Consider the following 23,122-nt stretch of genomic DNA (forward strand, 5'->3'; position numbering starts at 1 on the left):
ACAGAAAGTTAGACTTATGTTTGGCTGGGCACAGAGCAGTTCACTGAAAACAGCAGGACTGCTGGTAGTGACTGCAGGGACAAAGGACCAACTAGTGGGCAGAAACAGTTCACTTCCAAACTCCAGGAAGCAGTGTCCTGGCTAATGCTCAGTGAGCTGAGCAGAGGGAGATTGACACTTTTTAGTCCATGTTTGCCAGAGTAAACCTGATGGGAACTGTTTGCAGGGGTCCCTGCACCAACCCTAACAGTGGAGAGCAGGGTGAGGCTCCTGCTCTCCCTATTTCCAATGTACTGTGAGTCTTACACATATGTGGCATGGCTACCCTTGAATCTGCAGCCCACATCTTTGTCTTTCCCATCTGACCCACTCCACATCCTCTGGATCCATAGATATGTGCTGTACACGCAGCATGTCTTGGGAATCTGAGTTGTGAAACTATCATAGCAACATCCTCCTCCTCTTCGTCTTAGCATTCATGAGCATGGAAATAATAGTCATGGCTTGATCAGCGTGGGGGTGAGGAATCAGCACTGCATTTAGCTCCAGGATAGCTGCAAAGGTAAGGTAGTGTTGGGTCAGAAAAAAGCTCTGTGCTGCTCCTAGTCCTAGATGGCTGCTTTCCTGGAAGCCAGTGTGAATGGCAGCTGCTTCCAGCATGTGTGTGTAACACTGGCAGCCTTAGTGAAGCCTCTCTCTTAACTTGGCTCCCGCAGACAGAGAAAGAGGAAAGCGAGAAGGAGATGAGTGCAGCTGGGGTTTGGGCAGAATCTGTTGGGAAATGTGGCAGCTGTGTGTGTGTTTTTATTTAACTTCTAATTATTTAGTTATGTTCTTTCTCTGTGGTGCTTCTGGGGATTAATTTCAACAAAGACTCCAGCCTGCATCAGCAACTTTAAAGTTGCTCTGTGAGAAGTGTGATGGCACTTGGAAAAAATCATTTTCCGTATTAATTAGAAGTTACTACTGTAAAATTGATGTCAATTATCCAGCACTTTATTACGGAGAGGCAATAGCCTCTTTGTAGTCCAGGTGTCAGCAGACTTTTCATTACAATGAGAAATGTTGCAATTCGGTTGAATTCATGAAGAGAAACACACAGGGACTTTGAGTTGTTGTAGAGATTAAGGAGGGAGAAAAAGGGGAAGATTTGTACTAAACCTGGAATAAACAAGCCAGTTTGAGGACTGCAATGTAAAATGCACATTTCTACTGGAACAGGAAAACCCTAGCATCTCTTCCTACAGCCTCCACCCTCTGAGCTGAAGGGACAGACTGCTGAGTTTGCTTGTGGTGTTTTGCACTTTGACTAGGTTTGGGAGGTGGGACTGCCAGAATTCCCTTTGGGTGTGGTACAGAGGCAGTGACTCCACCACCTCTGCAGGGTGGACAGAAGGCATGTTTGGCTCCCCTTGGTCCTTCTGCCCTGGTTTGCAGTAGTGCTGATGAGGGGTTGGCATTACATACCCCATAGACTGGCTCCTCCATCCTCTGGCATGGAACAGATGGGACAGAGCCTCTGGCTTTTCTGTCCTGTGGGGACTTCTAGTGCTGACCTGGAGACCCTCCCCCATCCCAGCCATGTGAGCAGCAGGGAGTTGATGAGGGGGAAAATGCATTTTAACCTGGGCATTGCTGGGGGTTGTTTTGCCTTCTGCTTGATGTGAGATCAATCAATCAGTGCTGTTCCAACTCCTGTGTCATGGTAGTTAATGGGTGTCTTATGGGCATGGAGAGGCTTTAGTGAGGCACTGGTGATGCTGACTGATTGTATTCTTGCGCTTTCCTATGCTAATTAAAAAGGCAGTGTAGAGACCTTGATTTGTTCTTGCTTCTGCTTTTCCTTTTATTTTTCTGTCATTACCTGTGCATGCTTGCTGGAACCTATCCACCACCAGGTCCTTTGCAGGGTGCTGGGAATTGCTGGTGCTCTCTAATTTTATGTTCCAGTAAGGCAGAGACTGCAGATGCAGATGATGAAAGATTCTGCAGGTTAAAAAGTTACTAAGCAATGAAGCAAATGGTGTCTGCTAGATAGATGGGCCTTAGAGCTGCATGTTGCCCATTAGGTTTTACTGCTGGTGCAGCTCCCTCTGTGGCATTGCTGCTAACAGTAGCAGTGCTCTCCTGGGCACAGTGGGGATAGGCAACTGCTGCATGTAATCCCTGTGTTTCCCCAGGACAGGATCCCCCAGTAGGACCGGTCTCTCCTGGGGACTGCAGTGTGCTGGCTCTTGTTGAGGATCAGTCAGAGGGAACAGCTCTGGTGCAGTAAGGAAAAAGTCAGTGTGTAGTGACTAGTACAGCAAAATTATTGGTTTGAGTGCTGAAAATTTCAGGGTAGGGGCAACTGCTTCTGGGGGAAATGGTTTCAGAGCTCATGTGTGAGGAGGCCACTGACCCAGCCGACCAAGACTGTCTGTCCAGTTTGCAAGGCAGTGGTGAGCTGGTGGATTGAGCAAAGTAAGGAGCCACAAACTGTGAAATAATCTTGTTCCTCTGGGTGCAGACCTGGCGTGGCATGGATGGGATGCTGCAGAGAGCTCAGCCCCACATGAGTCCCTCCTTTGGAAGTCAGCCCTCCTGCCATGTTTCTAAGGAGATGTCTCTACTCACAAGTTGTTGGTGTGACTGGGGAAGGAGAGTTTTTGGGGCATGGGCAGTTGTAGCTGCAGGAGGAAGCTGAAATCTGAATGCCAGAGAAAGCACTTGCTGTTCAGAGCAGCTCCTGAAAAGTTGGTTGGGGACCTGATTCAGGGACCTGAATCTCCAGCACTTCTCTGGAACTTCTGGAAAGCAGTCAGTGAGTGAGTGGTGACAGGGGGTTAATTTGATAGCAAAATATCTTTAAATTACAGTGGTGCAGTTCCACTGAGTTCTGGTTTGTTACAGTGGAAAAAATGAGCTAATGTAGCCTCTGGGGCTGATACAGGTAACTGCAGGAAGGGAATTCAGCAGCCTTCCCTCCTCTTGTATTGACCGTGTCTGAGTTGCTTGCTTCTGTCATACTGCTTTTTTAAGACTCTTATCCCCCTAAGGTAATCTACAAAAAGACTTTTAGATTGTGACTCCATTAGGGTTTGTTTGTTGGGGTTTTTTTTCCACTGTAAAGATCCAGAAAACCATTTTTAAAAAAAGAAGCTTCCCCTGCATGTTTATCCTTGCAGTCTTAGGGGTGTCACATCAAGCTCCTTGAAGATCATCTACAGTCCAATTTCATCTGTCCTTGCCTGACACTAAAACTGAGGTTTTTCCAGCTTCTCATGAGATTGTCAAACTCTGACTATTTAAAATCTGTTTGGAAGAGCAGCTAAAAGTCCCTTCTTTAAGTCCCTTCTCATACTTGACCATCTTGGAATTCATGATTTCTAGACATGAGACTTCCAAGAAGAATGGGTTGAACAAGACTTGGAAGGAGAAATGCCTTTATCTCAAAATTAAATTGCTCTAGTTCCTTTGTATCTGACAGAAAGGTGCAGATAAAGATCTTGTGTGTTTAAGAAAAAAGGTTGTTCTTCCTGCAGTAGTTTTCCTGAGCAAAAGTCAAAGCAATGTGTAAGAAGGGCAAAGGATGCTTACATCCAGTCTTCTATTACACAAAGGATGTGAGGTTTTTTGTCATCTGTGTAGGAAGTTGATGCCTTTTAAACTTTCCTGTTAGGTATTCTTAATACCTTCTGCTGCTCTTTGACCTGTCCTCTGTCTAGCAGCTGCATCTTAAAGAGAAGATGAAATCATCTCAAGGATGGCAGGTCCTAATCTCAGTAATAGTTTCTATCCATTACAAGGTATGAAGTTGAAATGATCTGTGAGTGGGTTTATCTCAGATCCCACGTAGCATTTTTTCTCAGTAGCATCAAGAAAGGGAAATTATCAGGCAGTGGGGAGAAGCTGTTTATTTTTAACTTACCCTTTCTTTTTAAGTTCTATTTCATAATTAAAGGAGATAAGGAGTGGAAGCCAGTGAAATACATAGCTGAAGGGATGAGCTGATCTCACTGCAGAGATTACAATAAGTAACAGAGTAGAGACTTTGGGGGCCTCTTTTTCCTTCCCTGTCCTCATCCTAAAGTATAAAGCTGAGTTCTTAGATGCCTTTCAAAGGTGATGCAAGCTGACAGATTTAAAGGATTCCTGTTACCGAGCTCACTACTGCCCTCAGAGTTTACTTCTCTTCACCATGATTTGAGGATGCCTCTGTTGAGTATCTGAAGAGATCTCTACTCAGAGCTAGCAAGGAGGAATCCTGATTGTTCCTGAAGAAACATGTGCATCCATTGAGTGATCACAACTGTGTGGCACTGTGCACACCTGTGTGTATGGGAATACAGGGAGACTGAAGGGAAGGTTCCTGGGGAGTCAGGTAGCCTTGAATAAAATGCCTTTGCTCTTGAATTACTGCTGGAGAAGCCTGTTCAACTCCTCACCTTTCAAATCAGGTTCTTTCTCTGCAGCTCACTAATCTTGGTCAATTTGGATTCCTCTGATTGACGGGAGCAAGCTGCCAGATCCTTTATTGCTCAGAAGAAGGTGCATTATGCTATTACACTGTGTCCCTAGTGGATAGTTATTCCTGTGCCCAGGTGGCTTTCTTTCATCATTGCTCTTGGCTCTGCAATACTTCCTGTAGCTTCTGCACACAGGAGTAAGAAGGGCAGGCTGAATTTGGAGATGGATGTCATTGCAGGGAATTCTTTCTGCCACTGGAGCTGACAAACAAAACAGCATTAGGAAATGAGTACTGGAGAGGAGGCTGCGAGCCTTTGCAACACTGGCAAGCTGTTCTTAAATAACATTGCAGAATCAGAATCAATGCAGTTGGAAAAGGGCTCTGAGACCTTCAAGTCCAAATCCTTATTCTTATCCCTATCTTGCATCTGCAGTGCTGGAGGACAGCTGAGCTACAGAGACTGCTGTGTGACCACCTCACCTGGCAACCACCTCTGGAACCCCTTTTTGCCCCCAGTCCTCATTTGGATGATTCCCTGTAGCTTCTGCCCTCTCAGACCCTAGCATGAGTGTCTCTGTGTGTCACTGCTACATGCAGAGTTTGGGGGAAACAATCTTTTGGAGGAACCCTAGGCAACTTTAGATTTCTTAGAATAAAAGATGAATGACAATATTCAGTCCTGTAAAGGGCAGGAGCTGCCAGCTGCCTAAAGGGGCAGTTGAGAGTAGTGCTTACATTGTTGGGAGTACAAGAGGAAAAGTGCAAGGGCTCCTTGTTCTGGTCACTGTTGTCATCAATCCTCTGCAATGTTCTTCTTAGGATCTTTTCTAAATTGTGATGCCTTGGAGCAGGGTCCTCTTCCTTTACATCTTTTACCATGTATCTTCCTGACTGAAGGTTGTCATGAGTTGGGGTTACTGTAGTGCAAACCTCAGATGTTCATATTCTGTTTAGCAAATGGCAACAGCCTAAGAATGAAGTTCATGTGTTTAGGAGAATCATTTCAGGCATATGTTTGCCCAGGAGTGTTGACCTCTATGGTTCCTTGTTGTCGCTAACCATCTCACAAGTGTTTTGAGGAATATGTTAGTCCATGCAATGCTATAAAGCTAAAAATCATTGTGGGAGCCCCTCTTGGTGTTCCCTAGTTAGGAAAATGAATAGCTCAGTAGAGCAGAGATGTGTAACTATGTGTTTGCAAGTATAGCTCAACACTGGGAGCAGAGTAGGGCAGTAATAAAAGCTGGAACTGCTTTGGTTGCAGTGAAGGCTGATAGTAAAGTATCTCCTGGGCAGAAAGATCTGGATTCATATCTTCATGTCTTTCTAAAAGCACAGTCTGTACCAAGGCTGGTCTTCTCTTAAGTGCTTGTCAGAAGCTTGTTCCTGTCAGGAGAGACATGCAGTGCTCTGTGTGGAAGCTTATCTGAGCAGCTCTAGAAGATGGTGATTTAGCAGGCTGTGAATGGTGATTCATGAGCCAGGAGGGAAGTGTGGTAACAAAACTAACCTTGGAAGGACCATGGGGCTGGGCAAGTCTGTGTTTGTATTGTGCTTCTGTGTTGGATCTGGGTGTACATGTGGTAATTAGCTGCTTGATTTATTAACATGTCTAATTCTGATCACAGAAAGCTGCTGCTGTCATGGATATAGGTTTCATCTACCATTCTCATGAATGGAGAAGTTCTGTAAATTTCAGACTGTTCCTTGGCATTAGGAAGCCTTTAGTGCCCACCTCCGTGTTGTTAATCATGAGCCAAATATTGGCTGTTAAAGCCATCTCTGTTATGAAAACAGGTGCCAGAGCTGTGATCTATCTCAGCCTTGCTCCTCCTGTGCTGAGGAGTCTGTGGATTCTGATTTCCCATGCTGTTTTTGGCTGTTTCTGGCAGGTTTTGGAGGTGGTACGGTCCAACTATGACACGCTGACCCTGAAGCTGCAGGACGGACTGGACCAGTATGAGCGCTACTCGGAGCAGCACAAGGAGGCTGCCTTCTTCAAAGAGCTGGTAAGCTGCCTTGACTCTGAGCAATCAACAGCCATAAAGGCTGTTCAGAGCCTTTGCTTATGGCCTGGGCAGTTGTATTTGGGGTGTAGCTGAGCAGTCCTGTTGTTCCATTGGACTGCCTGCAAAGACAGGGCAGGAGCAGGATCTGGACAGAACACTGCATGTCTTAACAGATCTGAGAGCTTCCTGGAGCTCCCTGTGGGGCTGAAGAGGAACCTCCAGGCTGCTTAGGCAGGCACTGGTCAGATAGTTTCTGTCCCTTCTGCCATGGGGATTTGCTGTGCTTTGTAGTGGTAAATTTTTATGGGGAAAAGCTGACTGAGCTGACTGCTCCCACCTGGGGTTAATCTCACAGAAAAACTTTGCTTTTTTGCTGTTGTTAAGGGGACCATGAAGTTTGGGACTGCTGAAACACCTTTCTGCACATTGCTTTCCTCCAGCACTCATAAAAAAAGGGTTCCCAAGCAAAGAAAGTGAAGGCATTCCCTAGAAATGTCTCCATCTGCAAGAGGAGAAGACTGATGGTAGGAAGACCTACAAAAATTATAGAGCAAAGACAAAAATGAATCTAAATAATTCAAGTTGGTAGTTGTAATTCTTCAGCAAGCCTGCTTGCTTACCCTTCTCCAGAGAGCCCTGATGGGAATTTTCTTGTCCAGCAGCCACATGAGCATGGAGGCAGTGTTTTTGTAGTGACTGATGTGTGAGGGAAGCCTTACTCTTGAATCATTACAGCTTCACCAAAAGGGAGAGATCTCTAACTTTGGCAGTCTTCTCCACCAGTCTGAGAACTGATTCTTTCTTCCAGTTCTGTCCCTGCTGATTGATGAGTAATTGATGCCTGCCTACTCTGTCACGAGTCTCCATGAGTTTGGGCATGTTGTTGTGCATCCTTCTGTCAGCTCTGCTCCAGAACAGGCACCTGAAGTGGTTTTGTTTCCTTTTACAGAATGCTTTTAACTCCCTTGGGGTCATTCCAGCCCTGACATTGGGTAGTGTATGGGCAAAACCACTTCAAATTGCTTCTATGCTATTTTTCTGTGTTCTTTTGTGCTTGTTATTGTCTCTCTGGCCTGCTGTTTGACACAGCTGTCCTGGAATACAGCAAAGAAATTTGGCCATAGCCTTGCTGTGACATGGGCTTCTTCTATTACTGTACCCTAGAAATAAGACACATTCCTGTGTCTGTTGTCATCTGTTCTGTCCCAAGGGCTTCCGCTCTCAGCCAGTATCTCCTTCCCCTCGGCCACAGACTGCTCTGCTTCCTGCATGTCCCACTTCCACTTGGCCTGGCAGAAGCTCAGGCCGATCATGCCAATTGATTAAAATTACATTCTCAGTCCTATGATCACCACAGCCACGAACTCTTCAGCTAAAATTATTTTCTTCCTAGACCAATTTCCTATTTTTTTCAAAATCCCAATTTTGTATCATTTAAGAATCTGTTTATCATAACCAGCCTGTCAACTCCCTTCTGAAAATTGCCCATCCAGGTACCCCTGGGACCCTCTCCTCAAGAGCATATAAAAGCCTGAATAATTACTGTATAAATGTGCTGATTTGACCCAGTTGTGAATCAGTTTAATCCACATCTCTAGATGCCCTGAGAATTGGGACCCTATTAAATGTTCTTTACTCACAGCTACAGAAAATCCCCTGCATTCCATTAAGCTGTTCCCTCAACCCAGCAGGAAATGAACCTGATATGTTATGATTTGTCTTCAGCAAATCCAGTTGGCCTCCCAGCCTCCTCGCGCTGTTTTTCTCTAGGTGCACAGTAACTGATGGCTTTATTAATTGTTCAAACAACTCATCAAAAAGGCCCTAATCTGCCCTGTCCTTTCCACAGCCCCTTCAAACCAGGTACTTGCTTTCTTTGTGTGAAGCTTTTGAGTCTTTACTTCAGCTTCTGTTGCTGGTCTGAAGCTGGATATTACCCCCCTACCCAGTGCTTTGTGTTTAACCTCTGAGTTTGCAGGATTTCATGGAAGGGGCAGAGGGAAGTTGGTGTAAATCTCTTTGTGGGCTGCACCAAATGATCAGGGATGGTGGTGAACTACAAGTTTCTGAATTCACATTGATCCCATCAGGTCTTCCTGGACTGAATCTGTTTGCAAATAATTCTTTCCAGATTCTGCCCGGTTTTGTTACCACTATCTGCAAATGTTTGCATCAAAGCAAACCCTTCTTGGGTGGGGAATGACACAGAGGAGACATTTTCCTTTTCAGCTTCCTTTTTATCTCTCTTTGCTCCCATTAAGTATGTGAGCAGAAGCTTCCCCAAGCTGTTCTGGGGGCTCCTTTATGCTTAGAAATCTTGTTCTCACTCCTTTGACCTGCTTTTCTAATTCACTGCTTCACTTCTTTGCTTTGCCTCAGTGCTGCTCTTTCTTGCTAATCCCAAAGAAAAATCTGCTTTCTTCTCCCATTCCCTTTACGAAGAGGTTTTCAAAGGCTGCAATACTGCGGCCACATTGTGGTGGAAGGTGATTGTTTTATCAGCTGGGTTTTTTGGCATATTGTGCTGCCTTTGAGGGACTAAAGGAATGAAGTTAGGAAGTTTCTGACACTTTTTATTCCTTTTCCTTTGAAGCCTCAGGGATGTCATTTGAGGTCTGTGCTGCTTTGATAGAATGAATGGTTTGGATGTGAGCTTTTGGACCCTCACATTGCAGCTGGAGGAATGTGTGGAAAGAGATTTCAGCATCTTTCCAAAACATTCACTGTCTTTGCAGTTAGATAGGTTTCATCAGTCTCAACATATTCTGATTAGGGATTGATTTCTACTGGGGAAATTATCTTAATTTGACTTTTAATTAAGTGTAGTAGTCAGTGTAAATGTTCTTCCCATTGTACAAATAATTTAAGGGCTGCTTGTTGATTAGGAATAGGTTTAGTTGATGAGACTTGCTGTGAAATAGGAGTGCTGGTACAACCTTGTGCACTTCCAGCTCTAATGACACCAAACCAAAATTTAATCATGTTTTCCTCCCCATGGTTAATGCCCTTGCTTCATCCATTCTTTCGTTTACTCATTCTTCCACAGGTGATGTCAGTATTTAATGCATTTTCAATTTTTCACTGTTTGTGGACTAATAGTAAGAAAACAATTTTAAAGCTCTTCTGTCCCTAATTATCCAGGATACTCCATACAGAAGCAAGAGAGGACATGTGCTCTGCTTGTACTTCCTAGCAGAATTAATGTTAAATCTCTGGCCTTAATTTCTGCAGTTTTGAGGCCTCTGTGTAAGTCTGGAGGGCTCTGGTAAATTCCAGACTGGCAGCCAGGCCTGGGCTGCCCACTGCACCAAAAGCTAGGAGGCATCTTGGGTGTATCCTTATGGAGCAGCTTAGATAGACTTCAGGAAGGTTATGTAATTTATCCTTGTTACAGACTGACACCTCCCTGTGTAACTGTCCAGTCTTCCAACTCCAAAAGGGAGATGAGCTCTGGCTCCCTGTGCTGAGCCCTGGTGCTGGAGATAACTTGATTTAACTTTAATTTCAGCTATTCTTACCTTTTAAGCAGGTTGGGTCAGGCTGCCTGACTTCTCCCAGAAGAAGAGATGCTGGGCAGAGATTTGTGTAAAAGTCACTCTTGTGTGTTATTATGACCACTCTTCTCCCCAGTTTGTGTTAAGGCAGATCTATGTTCATCTAGACTGCTCTTGGCCAAAGTTTGTGTCTAAAGCTTCTCTTGAAGCCTAAAGCTGTCTTTAAATGAACCTAGCTCCACAGTAGCTTCAGGTGAGCTCCTCCACTGCTTCACAGCCCATAGATTTTTAAAGTATTTCCTCTTTTCCTGTGTAAATCTTCTTTGTCTAAATTAGGCTGTGTATTTCTTGCCTCATCCCTGGGGAATCAGATAAATATTACTCACTGTTCTCTTTCTGACCTCATTTTACATAATGGAGTGTGTTTGCTCTATTCCTCCTTCTCTTTGCAAACTAATCAGGCTAATTAATTTCTTGTGCTCTACCCCATAGCTACGATTTCTGCTAAGCTCTGTGTTCTCATTGTGCCACTCCAGCCTCACTTTCTGGGTTTGCAGAGACTCCTTCTTGGAGACCTTGATGTGCATACAAGCTGGAATCTTCTATTGCTGGTGCCTGAGTCCTGGCAGCAGTTCCTGAGGTCAGGAGCTCATTACTGCTTGTACTTTGTGTTGCTGGGACCCACAGAAATGCTTTTAGTCAGAATAAGGATACTGGCTTACACTGCTTGTAGCATCTGCCCCTTTTCTTCAGGCAGTCATATTCCCCAGAGCAGAGAACTCCCCACAGCTCATTACTCATGTTATTTCCTTCTTGTAAGAACTGACTGGATCGCTGGCATTGGAGCACTTGCTAAGACTGGGACCAAATCCTGTCAGTGGAACTCTCTCTCCTGGCAGCAGGACAGACCTGTGCCAACCAGTGTTCTGGAGACTACTCACAGTGGTGTTTAACACAGGGTACAGCCATGGTTGTCTTGCAAGATGTGGTCCAAAACTATTTGAGGATGGAGTAAGTAAAAAGACACCTAGAGACTCTCAACCTAGAGAGCTGAAGGGCTGCTCCAAGGGAACAAAGATGCTTGGGTTCTCTGCCAAGCGTCCTGATGAAGGAGAGTTTGTGTTTCTTGCAGATGACATAAAACCTAAGTACTTTGTCTTTTAGGGTAGACATCTCTGCTGGTATGTTTGGGTTGTTAGGGTATATACAATGGGGTTCACTGGGTTTCATTTCACAGCTTTCCCTGCTAACCTTCCAAGTTCTGCTTTCCTTCCTTTTCTTACACGTTCTGCCTTTTGGGTAGCTTTCTGCCCTTTCAGTGTGTTTTTCTCACCAGGGTAGCAAGTGAGACTCTCAGCAGTATGTATATATATGCTCTTCCAGATCCTAGTATTGGATTCCTCATTATGCATCTATATAATTCTTCCTCCAATGCTTTTATAAAGTACAAAACACTAACCAGGTCAGCAACAACCGCATTATCACAGGCTCCGAGTCCCTGGGAACTGTAATCCCGTTGTTTGGATGAGCTTGTGTCAGTTTTGCTTTCTGTCACTGCTGCACAGTCGCTGACACAGATGATGTTTGACTTTGTTTTCTCGTTGCCAAGTGCAGCTGAGACTGAGCCCAGTCTGGGGCCTGTGTATTTGGCCCGTGAGTCTGCAGGCATGAGTGGGGAAGGGAAGCTGCTTGTCAACAGGGCTGCCCAGCTCTTTTTTGTGCTCTGTGGGTGACCAGAAGTCTGGGTGTCATTGAGGCATAAAGGTGTCTGTTCTTCAGAGACAGTCAGCGAGCCAGCTGCATGTGTATGGCACTCGGAATACACACAGCTGGCTCTAAACCCAGGGGTTTCTGCCAGCCTGGGTGATAATTTGTGTTTACAGCACAGTGGCATGGCTTCTGTCCTCTCTTTCAGTCTGTATCTTTGGCTCTGTGGGTTCTGGAGCAGGACAGAGGCCATGGCACTGCTTTAATCTGTGAAATGCTCACTGGCACTCTGGTGGGCAGTGATAAAATATGATCTTTAAGCTGCAGCCTGGGAGTGCTCACTTTCCCCATCTCTTTGCCCCAGAACAGGAAACATATGCACCCACCCAGAGCATCTTCTCCCATCCCCATCTCATTGGGAATTTATTCTCCTTGCTGGGATGTCACTGTAGACATTCCTGTTTTTCCAAGAAACAGCTGAACCTCAGCATTTCCTTGCTAGGCTGGAGTCTCAGTGAGAGCTTGCTGCAGCAACTGCTGTGGAGCTGTAAATGCAAAACAGCTTCGTGCTGAGCTTGGAGGTCAGCAGTGTCAAAACTACCAGGCTCATGAGGAGCCAGGAGGAGTCCCATGGCTAAAACATCTCGTTTTGTTTCTGTCAGGTTCGCTCCATCAGCATCAATGTGAGGAAGAACCTTGCTTTCAACACGTTGAGCCAGGAGCTGCTGCTGAAGGAATTCTCCACAATCTCTTGAAGCGGGGACGCTGCCGCTGCGCCGGCTGGGCAGAGTCGGGCCCGTGTGCAGGGACACTCCAGCTCTGCAGCCGGTCGCCTCCCGCCTGCCGGAGGGACTGTGTTTCTTTTAGGGGAAGGCCTTGCTGCTGTGTGATTGATCCCAAAGGAACGTGTTTAAACAGAACTTGGGCTGAGGAGAGGTGATTGGCATGTTGAGGAGGAAGCAATTTTTTATGGTGCCATGGGAGTGGACAGCCATTCCTGTGACATTGTAATGGGAGATTCCCTCCACAGCCTCAGGGAAAATGCACTGGAAACCTTTGTAGCAGAGCTGGGGAGAGCTCACAACTGAAATAATAAAACCAGCCCAGCTGTGTGAAACTGTTCTGGGTAGAGATTGCTCACCTGCTCTATGGGAAAAGCTCTCTGGTCCCAGCTGAGGGCTGTTCTTTTCCATCAGCCTGGGTCAACATGTCCTCCTGTCATGTAAGTCAAATCCACTGCCACCCCATTGGGAATGGCTTTGGATTATACAACAGTTTCCCTAAGGAGCAGGCCTTGCTCACTGCTGTCTCCTGATGTTAAAAGGTGTCACTTCAACCAAGCCATCGGATTACTGGAAAAGGGGAAACTTTGCCTCCAAAGCTGGTGGCTTGCAGGGTCCAGTGTGAGCCAGTATCTGAGAACATGGGTCATCAAACAGAGCACTTTGTTACTGGAGACCAGCTCTGCTTGGGGTCACTGTTGCTTCCAGTAGCCCCAGCTCATCTGCTTCTAAGGTAGAGGGACAATTTTAGATATTTGGTTTTCATGGGGCAGAGGACAGGCTGATTCCTTCTCCCCACTCACCTTATTGCCCATCAGAGACCGCTTTGCGACAATCCTCCTCTTCCTCACAGGAACATCTGCCTTGCATATGTTTGCAGGTGCCTGGTGACCTTCATAAATGAAGAAGTCACCAGTTTTTCCTTTGTGTGTAGCACACAGTTAAAATGCATCTGGAGAAGTAGTGACTTCACTTTCTTGCCCTCCTGTCTTCACCAAGCGACTTACAGCCATGGTCTGCTGAGGGCTTCCTACGGAAGAGCTCTGGGATGATGCTGTGGGGCACAGACAGACTTTTCTGCTCCCAGAGCCAGTACTTCAGAGGTGCCCAGGTCTGGCAGAGCCTGTTTAGAGAGCTGTGTCAGGCTCCCAGCTCAGGAATACACAGCACAAACACCCGTTCCACACCTATTCCCTGCTCATGCATTTTCAGCTCCCAGCAGTGATGTTATGATAGTAGAATCTGGCTTGACTTGGTGGACTGAAGTAGAGAAGTTATTTACATCCCAGATCCACAGTTTTTTTTCCTCCCCCCTAGAAAACAGGTGGTTTTTTTTAAAAAGTGCCTAGTCCTGCTCTTAGCCTTGTAGGTTAGTGTGAGTAATGTGGATGTCATGCTCATTTACTACCATTTTTAGGCAAGGCTTTTTTCATGCTAATGTGCATTAATTGTGTTAATGTTTCATCTTACCTGCTATGAGCATGGGAAACTGAACGCTGTGTCCTTGGCCACCCACTGGGCACAACACTGATGATATCCCTGTGTTTTCCTTGGGAGCACTGGCTTCTCTCAGCAGAGGATACTATTCCTCAGCAGGGAATTGTCTGGCTTTTAACAGCTAAGCCAGACATTTATTTGCTTTCTGCCATACAAGTGTATGGGAATGTGTATGTGTCAAAAGGACAGTCCTTAGGGGAGAGCAAGCAGGCTCTATAAAATCACTGCTTGAGAACAGACCAGGGCATGTAGAGGAGGCAGCTTCTCCAGTGGAAAATGAGGAACAGTTGTTTGCAGTACGTGGTGCTTGTCTGGGGGGATAGAGGGGGATCTCACCTCTGAGGGGGGAGTTCCTTCTCAAAGGGACTTGAGGTGCAGCCCCAGCATTGTGACTGTTGGAGCAGAGAAATCCAGCTGTCCTCATGCCTCCTGTTCTCTGAGCCCATTCAGGCTGAGCCTAGACACATACATGAGAGAGTTTGGGATGAATCTGCTTCTGACTCGGCAACCTCTAGAATTTTCAGCTTCTCACTCTGGGCTCAGCGATCCTGTGTCCCTGAGGATGCTCCCTTGCTGGGATGAGCATAGAAGCCCAGGCATGTGTGAGATCAGTTCCTGAGCCCAGCCCTCATCAAGTCTGAGCTGGGGAGGACTGTGATACGTGTCCTCTTGTCACACTGTCACTGAACCAAGCACTGTAAGTGGATGTACATACAAACCTAGAGCTCAATAAATAGCAGAGCCCTGCCTGTCCAGAGTGTGCAGTGTTTGTCCTTCACTGGAGGGAGACTGGGGTGGTTGTGGGAGTGGCCCTGTCACCATTTGGTGGCACACTGACTGACTGGGGTGGTTGTGGGAGTGGCCCTGTCACCATTTGGTGGCACACTGACTGCAGCAGGGCTATCACCTGCCCTTGGGCTTTTCCTGCCTGTGCAGAGAGGCTCTGGTGCTGCACAGTGATGCCTTGTCCTTGTTCCAGTGTGCAGGTACCATCCAGTAGTCAGCATCCCTCTTCCTCTTACGTGTCCCTGTGGCTGGTACTAAGGAAGCCATGAGCGAGGGATGCAGGGACCTGCCTGTGCCTGGTGTGATGCTCTGTTGCTGGTGTCAGCAAACTCCTGCTCACAGGTTCTGCTGCACATTTGCCTGCTTTGTTAAACACCCTGCTACTATTTGTGTTTTGAGGCCAGCTTGAACTGAGCAGAAAGTAATTTAAATCTTAATGTTCAGCTTCAGGATGTGTGTGACAGCCTCAAACTGTCCCGTATCTGATCTGAGCAGGTGAGTGTATTTTGTTATGTCTAATTCATGATTCTGTCTGTTATTGGAAGAGCTGTTTCTGAGGCTTGGGGAGTGTGGGGAGAAGTCAGATTGCTACCTTTAAATTATTTAGCAGCTGCAGGGAGACAAATATTTTACAAAATAAGGACCTGGAAGAGATTTGAGTTTGAGCTAAACTTCGGAGGGAGTTACTAAGAGTTGTTCTGTAAGTGCCACTGTGATTTTTGATCTCTTTTTCCTGAGCTCTTACAGGTCCCACTTTTCATGCAGACTCAAGAGAGAAGCAGCTCCTCAGGAGCTGAGTCTTCCCTGTATGGGCTGGCAGCTCCAAATGGTGTTTTGTGTGTTCTTTGGAGTTGCCAGGAGCAGGGAGTAGCAAACCCCTGATCATGTACAGCAGCCAGAGAGTAGGGTGCACCTTTGCCCACCTGCTGTTTGCTTTGCAAACCTCTTTGTCCTCTTCCTGGTCATGGCTATTGACTGCTCTGATCCCCTATCCATGGCACAGGGGCCATTCCTCTGTGGGATCGAGCTGCCTTCCATGTGAGCATGTCCTGCTGTCTGTTAGGGGTGCTTTCCTCTTCCCACTTGAGGAATTGGACACTCCCTGCTCCTGCACACTGTTGTGGGGTGGGTATCAGCAGAAGTCCTAGAAGGAGATGTTTCCTAGACAGCACTTGCACAAGGGACCAACTCCAGTGTGCTCCACCAGCTTCCCCACACTTCCTTCTCAGCGTGGAGCTGCTCTTTCCCAGCTCCCATTCCAGTACAGGGCAGGCAGAGGGAGCAGCTGTTCCCCCGGACAAGTCACAACTGCTGCTGTGTGTACTGGGACAGTGCGTGGCCAGCAGTCAGTGGTAAGATCTCCAGCTGGCTCTTGGCACTTAAAAGCAGCTCTTGATCAGCACTGAGGCCTTTTGGATGTTTATTCTCATCTTCTGTGGGCTCCATTTTCCTGTTTGGTGCTTGTTGGTATGAGCAGGGTCATGCTGGACAGAAACATGACAGGGTTTTTTGGCAGATGAGGGTTGCAATAAACTGAAAGGAAAGAGGTAAAGCCCAGCTTTGGAAAGTAGAAATTCAAAGGGGCCAGCATAAGATGTGCTTTTCCTATGGTGGCAACTTATGAATGCCTTTGCTGATGCTTTCAGGGGGATGGCAGGCAGAAAAAGAGGTGATGAATGGAAGTCTGGACCAGCAGTCTAGAGAAGGGCTGGTGCAAGGCTGGTGGGACCTGGAGGCCCCTGGGGCTGCTGAGAGTCCTTCATGCTGGTCAGAGCCCTGGTTCTCCCCACCTGCAGCACAGTGTGATTGTGCCCAGGGGGACACTGATCAAGCAGAGGAGTGATCCCAAATACATACGATAGGCAGCCCCCTCGAGGGAGCATTGCTGAATGCTGGTGTCTTTCTAAAGCTTCTTTGGGCCACCCGGGCAGGTGCTCAGGGATGCAGACCTCAGGTCTGACCCAGTGTAGCTGTCACCCCTCAGGGTTGTGGCTGACTGCAAAGAGAGATGCTCAGGATGGGACTTCCCCAGCTGTGCTCTACAGCTGCCCACACATCACTCAGGACCAGCAGCTTGTGCCCAGAGGAGCCCCTGCTCTCTGGGTCAGCATGGGGCTCCCCTGGAGTCCCTGACATCTCAGCACATCCCAGAGGGCCAGAACAAGCACTGGGTCCTGTGCTGCCCTCTCCCAACTTGGCAGATGCCAGAGCACAGGCTGGACCATGCTCTGCAGCTTCTGCTTTTTGTGCTGTCCCCCCAGGGCTAATTGAATCATGTGGCTGGAAATTGAATCCAATTGAATAGATTAAATGAGCCGGGCTTGCCTCTCACTGCAGCACAGCTCAGAGCCTTGCCAAGCTGCTGCCAGAGGCTGGGAGCTCCCAGGAGTCCCCTGGGGGCAGGAAGGGGCTGGGGAGGCTGCCGGGAGATGGACACCCACTGTGCTGGGCTGCTTCTCCAGCTCTGCTGTGACACATGGACCCTCAGCCATTTCTCAGTGATGTGCAGTCTGGCTGTGTCCCAGGGCCCACAGGTCACTCTGCTACAGGCACACAGAGGTTGGGTTGGCTCGTTTCCCTTATGAAGCAATTAATGACTAATTAGCTGGAGCTCCCCGGCTCCAGGGTTCAGCCAGGGCCCTCCCAACAGTGTACAGGGGCCGAGATGACCTGTGGCTGCTCAGGAGTTCCAATCCTGTTGTTTCCCCAGCCTACAAGTGGAGCAAGTGGTGCTCCAGCAGCAGCCCAGGCTCATGCCCTGCCTTCAGCCCCTCTGCTGCAGCCATTGCCAGGCCAGTGGGATGGGACAGGATGGGAGCAGAGTGCTGAGAGCACAGTCACAGCAGAGACATCCCTTCCCATGGAGGTGAGCTCGGGCACAGGGCCCTGCCCTGGCAGAGCGGGAGGACACGTGTCCGCAGTGTGGACTCGCTCGTGACAGAGATGCACATCTGTTCTCATAGCAGACCTGAGCTGCTGAAAGAGTCCCTGGTGTGGCATCCAGCGTGGCATAAATGAACATTGGAAATAGTATCTAGTTCCTCTTTAATTAAAACCTGAGCCCACAGGCACTGAGCACACAAATATGAGATGCTCTTTAATGCTGGGAGGGCTTGTGGGACTCAGGGTATGTCCTGAGCCCAGGAGTACTCCAGTCTCCACTTCCCAGACTAAGTCTTTTCTTCACACAGATTTTGTATCTATTGTGAAGTGGCAAAGAAACATTCTGGGCGGACACAGAAGTCTCCGTCAGCCCACCCATCAGTGAGGCCATGCTGGGGAATCCCTTCTTGCTGGAGGGATAAGCAGAAGCAGGTGACTGGCTTTCGAGGATACAGAGTGTGATGCGAAGTCCTTTCTCCCTCCTGCACACCCAGATTTCTCACACCTGCTGGTTTGCATCTGACAGAAGAATTTCCCTTCCTCCTGCAGCATTCCTGCTTGCAAGGCTCTCCCAGCAGCTTGCAGCATCATCTGTTCCTCCTCCACCTTTGCAAGATTTTTCAGCAGCTGAAATTCCCCCCAGGTCTGAATTTCACACTGGATCCCACCTGCCCATGTGTCTCTGCAGAGTGGATTAGTGGAGAGGAGATGGGGGCAGCCCTCCCCTGTGTGTGTCCTGGCTGATGTCCCCTGGGGCATCACCTCCCTGGGACCTGCTGGTCTGCTGTAGCTGTTCCAAGATCCCAGAGATGCATCTCTCTGCAGAGACCGAGGGGCTCGTCCAGGTCTTGTGTCACCCAGATCCATTTCCTCTGCAGATGTGGGAAATATTGTGGTTTATTCCTGAGCGAGCCCATTTGCCCTGCCTGGAGCCCTCCCCAGACACTTGCATGGCCATGAACAGCCCTGTCCCAGGGGGCCTGTCGGGTCCTGGGAGGGGAAGAGCTGCTGCTGCAGAGCTGCTCATCTCCATCTGCTGGCATGTTTGCAAGGGGTGAAGCTGGTTTAAGGAGCTCCTCTTGTTTGCCCTCTGCCTCTGGAACCAGTCCCTGGGTGCTGCACCCTTTGTCCCAGCCCGGGAGCTGCCTGGGAGCCCTGTCTGCTGTGGAAGCTGTCCCTTGTCACCAAGTGTAAACCTGAGCCCAGAGACACCAGGTGACCACAGCCAAAATAGGATTAATGGCATCTGCTGGGAGCTCATCCTGAGGACTGCTATTGATGATCATGGCTTTAAAATACTGTTAACAGTGGATAAAGCACTGTGATTTCAAGCACTCGACAATTACATCTCTGTTTGAAATTTCCTAAAGATAGGATCAGGCTCCTGAGTCCAGCTCTCTGCTTTTTCAATAGAACTAATAAGAATGGAGATATGCAATTAGAGAATGTGCAGGATGGTAGGGCAGATCAATGCCTTGTAGTTACCTAATGAAATGTTAAATTATGTCTTTCCCTCTCCCTGTCCTCTAATCACACCCACCCCAGGCTGCTTGCAGAGAGCAGAGGGCCTGGGGGAGATCTCCCTGCATCCCTCTACCCCTGAGGTGCAGACCCAAGCACTCCTGACTCCTCTCCAGGGTTGTCTCCTGTGGTTTGGGACTGTCTTGGGTTTTGTGTGGAGCCTAGGGTTTTCAGCAGGGGAGCATAGGGACTTGTGGTCCCAGAGCTGGGGTGTCCCAGCAGGGAGCAGGAGGCAAAGATGAGCCAAAGGGATCAATCCAGGATTGCAGGGTGAGTGTTCTGGAGGAAGAGTAGGGATGGTTGTGGGTGGGCTCAGCTCAGTCTGGCATGGGTGAGGATGAGGCTGGTGGCAGCCTAGCACAGTTCTGTCTCCAGCCAGACTCTTAATCTGTTGAATTTCCAAACTTGTTCTCTTCCCCGGTTATGACAAGGCTGCAGTGGCCACATGACGAGCTGGGGACAAACAAGGCTCCTGGACAGTGTGACCCTGCTCATCCTTTCCAGCCCTTCTCACCCTAAGAGTCATTCCTGGCTGCAGCTTCACTGCCTGGGGAGCAGCAGTAATCCTGTGCAGATGTCCCTTATCAAAGCTTTGCTGTCTCTGACAGGGTGACAGATAGGCCACTTAGGGAGCATGCCTTGTGCCAGGGCCAATGTGAATGGTGATTTCCATCCTGACGAGGGTGTCTGAGTGCTCCCAGGGACAGCTGGCACACGGCCTGGGGGGCACCTCATGGGGCAGCGCCATTTGGACCCTCAGCCTGTCTCGCTCTGTTTCCTACTCATCCCACCCCTCTGCTGGCTGTGCCAAGCCCTGGGGCTGCTTTACACGGCCCTGTTTGTCTCATGGCTCTCTGCTGCAGTTGCAGAGATGAGTTTTGGGACTTGGGTGCATCCACAGGACTCCTGCCTGCCCCAGCAGGCTCAGTCCATCTACCTGCTGCCTGCCCTTCCCATTTCCCTGGCTCTGGGCTTTGCAGAATGGGCTTCGTGGTTAGCTGTGCCTGTGGAGCCTGTGCCATGTGTTGGCCATCTAGAGCATGGCTCTTCCTCCCAGCTACCCTGTGTCACTGGGATCTGGATTCTCAGGAGCTGACAGAGCTCTTTCTATCCTCTGGAGATAGTTAATCCAGTGACATCTCCTGCAGTGCGGACCACCAGCCCTGCCTGCGGCTGGCTCCTGCCCATCCTGAATCTGCTGATTGCTTTTGTGGTGGATGTGGCCAGCAGCAGCCAGGCTGCACAAGGCATGCTTTGATTAAAGCCTCAGACACTGCTCAGGTGATTTTCCTCAGCCTGGACCGCTCTTTTTGCATCTGCTGCACATCCCGGTGAGATTGAGACGTGTTGCAAGGGATGCTCAGCATTCTGGGGTGACTTTGCTGCTGTGCCTGTCCCTGTCCAGACATACTCACTGAGGCATCTCAGTGCACCCACAGCAGGGCACCTGTCTGGGTCTGGACAAGAGGGCAGAGTCCAGACCCTTTCCTGCTTCTCCTACCCTGGCAACCTGCAGACTCTCACCTCCCAGGGAGGAAGGGTGCCCAGAGGAACATTTAGGGGAGGATGTTGTATTTTTCCCAAGCAGAGAAAGGCTCAGAGGCTGTGAATCCTGGCAGAATGCCCAGCCCTCACGTCTGCTACAGAAAGGAGCTGTAACCAGTGATCAAGTGAGTTGCACCCCCCTTTTTCTACACTGTTGGGAGGGTGGGATATGTTAGCCTGGGCCTCGGGCTGTCCCAGCCTACCCTGTATTACCCACCAAACTGCCCAGCTTCCCCCCTCTCCCCAGCCTGGCAAAGCATCTCTTGCTTGCCTGCTGGAACAGGAGCACTTAGCTAGGATAAAAATAGCCATGTTTGCCTCCCAGTGGACCAGGGATGGCAGAAGGTGAAAACTTCCCTGTGCAGCTCTGCTGGGCTTGCCACATGAGTAGCAGGATGGACCCCGAGGAAGATGAAGTTGGTGGGTGAGCTTGGGCATGGATCACTGAGTGCTCCCAATCTGCTTCCCTGGGACACTGCTGATCCCAAGGGCAGCCAAGAAAATGTGAGCAAGCACGTGGTGGAGAGGTTGGAGGAGGGAGGTTGAGGAGGCCAGGGAGCAGCAGGATGGACAAGCCCACAAGTGCAGGGGATCTGTGGGCTGGCCAAGCTCCAGCTTTGCTTGTCAGGCTAAGCGAAGGGGGCACTGCCAGAGCTGTCCCGAGAGTTTCCCTCCAGGCAGTCAGTGCATGCAGGCTCCGTGCATTGGCCGGGCCACAGGGAGGGCTGGGGGAATGCGTTTAGTTCTCCAAGCATTTCTCCACTGCGTTTTCCTTGCTAAATGGCTCTTATTTTTAGATCCAGGCAGTTGCTAAGCATCACTGCCTCGCTAAGGCGGCTTCTTTCATGGCTTGACACCAAAGCACGCTGACAACATGCTGCCTCGTGAGCATGGCCCTCCCTCCTCGCTGATCTGGATTCCCTTCTGCCCTGCGGCTCTGTGTGCCGGGCTGGCACAGGGATCAGGAGGGATGCTTTGCCTCCTCCCGCAGCCCCTGCTCTCCTCTGTCTCTCTGCATGGGTGAGAGAATGAAGGGAGGAGCACTGGGAAGCAACGGGAGCTGGACAGCCACTGAGAGTGCCCAGGACCCCTGTCATGGTGCAAACAGTCAGTACTCAGGCAGTGACATGACAAAAGCCACTGGCTTTGTCCGTGGAGGGGATTCTTCAGCACAGTCGGCATCCCCCGGGGATGGCATCGTGCACAGATGGCAACAAATAACCAGGGGCAGCAGCGGGACATCAAGTTCCCAGTGCCAGATGTACCGGTGGGCTGTGAGCTCCTCTCTTGGCAGCACCGTGCCTCTGGAAGCCTCCCCAAATATGCTGCTGCTTCACCCTTTCCCTGGGGCTGTAGGAGATGGGGTAAAATCCTGCTAAAGACTCCAACCCCGCATAGAAAACCATGCTCGGGATGGGAACGGCATTGGGATTCACTTCTGGGCTTGGCTGCAGGCAGGGGGACCTGGCCGCTGTGCCCACGCCTCTCTTGCGTCTCTTGACCCCTGCCCAAGCCCTCTGTCTCGGACCGATTTCTCATCCAGCTTCTCCCCCGGGCGGAGGTACAACAGCCCCGCGGGACCGGACAGGGCTGGGCTTTCCCTTCCATGGGCACTGACACGCAGGGCTCGGGGGACCATCGCTCCCCCTCAGTGGGCTGTGGGGGTCTGCACCCCTCCCGCCCCACGCCGTCTCCATCTCTGTCCCCTTCTCCGTCCCTGCGCGGTGCCTGACGCCCGGGGCTCTCCCGGAGAGCGCACCTCGGCGCAGTCCGGACCAGCTCTCTCCCTGCCTCTTCCCGGGAGCGCCCCCGCTCTCCGCCCCTCGCCCGTGCCTCAGTTTCCCCGCGGCGGCGGGGCCGGGCTGGCGGTTCCCGGGAAGAGGCGGGGAAGGACGGGAGGGAGGGGGCGGCCGTGCCCAGCCCCGGCGGCGGCGGCGGCGGGGACCGGGGCGGCTGCGCGCTCCTGCTGCCGAGCCGAGATAAGCCGAGCCGAGCTCCCGGCACCGGCGGCCCCTTGGCGCTGCCGCGCTGAGCGGCGCGGGCGGCGGGGCGGGGGCAGGCGGCGGCCGCGGGCAGCCCCTGCCCGCCGGCTCAGCCCGTGCGCCCCGTCGCCGTTCCCCCCGCCGCTCGGCGGGGCGGGAAGATGCGGAGCAAGGGCAGGAAGGAGAGCCTGTCCGACTCCCGCGACCTGGACGGCTCCTACGACCAGCTGACGGGTGAGTGCCGCCGCCGGGGAAGGTGCAGCAGCCACTCGGACCACGGCGCGGGGCGGTCCCGGGCACCCGCTTCCAGCCCCGCTGAGCCCCGTCCCTGCCCGCTCCGCTTCGCCGCACGCCCTGCTCGGGGAGAGGGGGAACGGCCGCGACCCCGGCGCTGGAGCGGGGGAACGGTCCCGATCCCCGCGGGGAGGGTGCTCCGGGGGCGATAGGGCTGGTCCCAGCGTGCAGA

The 23,122-nt window shown here is 50.1% G+C and overlaps 2 protein-coding genes across 6 annotated transcripts in view; both read left to right on the plus strand.

Annotated features, from left to right (window-relative positions):
* The window catches only part of ARMH3 (armadillo like helical domain containing 3), a 124,233-nt gene extending 109,539 nt beyond the window's left edge, over positions 1-14,694 (plus strand). For all 4 annotated transcript variants that reach the window (XM_030276258.4, XM_030276260.4, XM_030276262.4 and 1 more), the window contains exons 25-26: positions 6,343-6,459; positions 12,323-14,694. In XM_030276258.4, coding sequence (XP_030132118.4) covers positions 6,343-6,459; positions 12,323-12,415 — 210 coding nt within the window. In that variant the 3' untranslated portion in view covers positions 12,416-14,694. The remainder of the gene's footprint in view (positions 1-6,342; positions 6,460-12,322) is intronic.
* A 7,974-nt stretch (positions 14,695-22,668) lies between these two features.
* The window catches only part of KCNIP2 (potassium voltage-gated channel interacting protein 2), a 43,842-nt gene continuing 43,388 nt past the window's right edge, over positions 22,669-23,122 (plus strand). For both annotated transcript variants that reach the window (XM_072931191.1, XM_030276267.4), the window contains exon 1: positions 22,669-22,890. In XM_072931191.1, coding sequence (XP_072787292.1) covers positions 22,818-22,890 — 73 coding nt within the window. In that variant the 5' untranslated portion in view covers positions 22,669-22,817. The remainder of the gene's footprint in view (positions 22,891-23,122) is intronic.

This window comes from Taeniopygia guttata, chromosome 6 (assembly GCF_048771995.1).
Source record: "Taeniopygia guttata chromosome 6, bTaeGut7.mat, whole genome shotgun sequence".
Lineage (NCBI taxonomy): Eukaryota > Metazoa > Chordata > Aves > Passeriformes > Estrildidae > Taeniopygia > Taeniopygia guttata.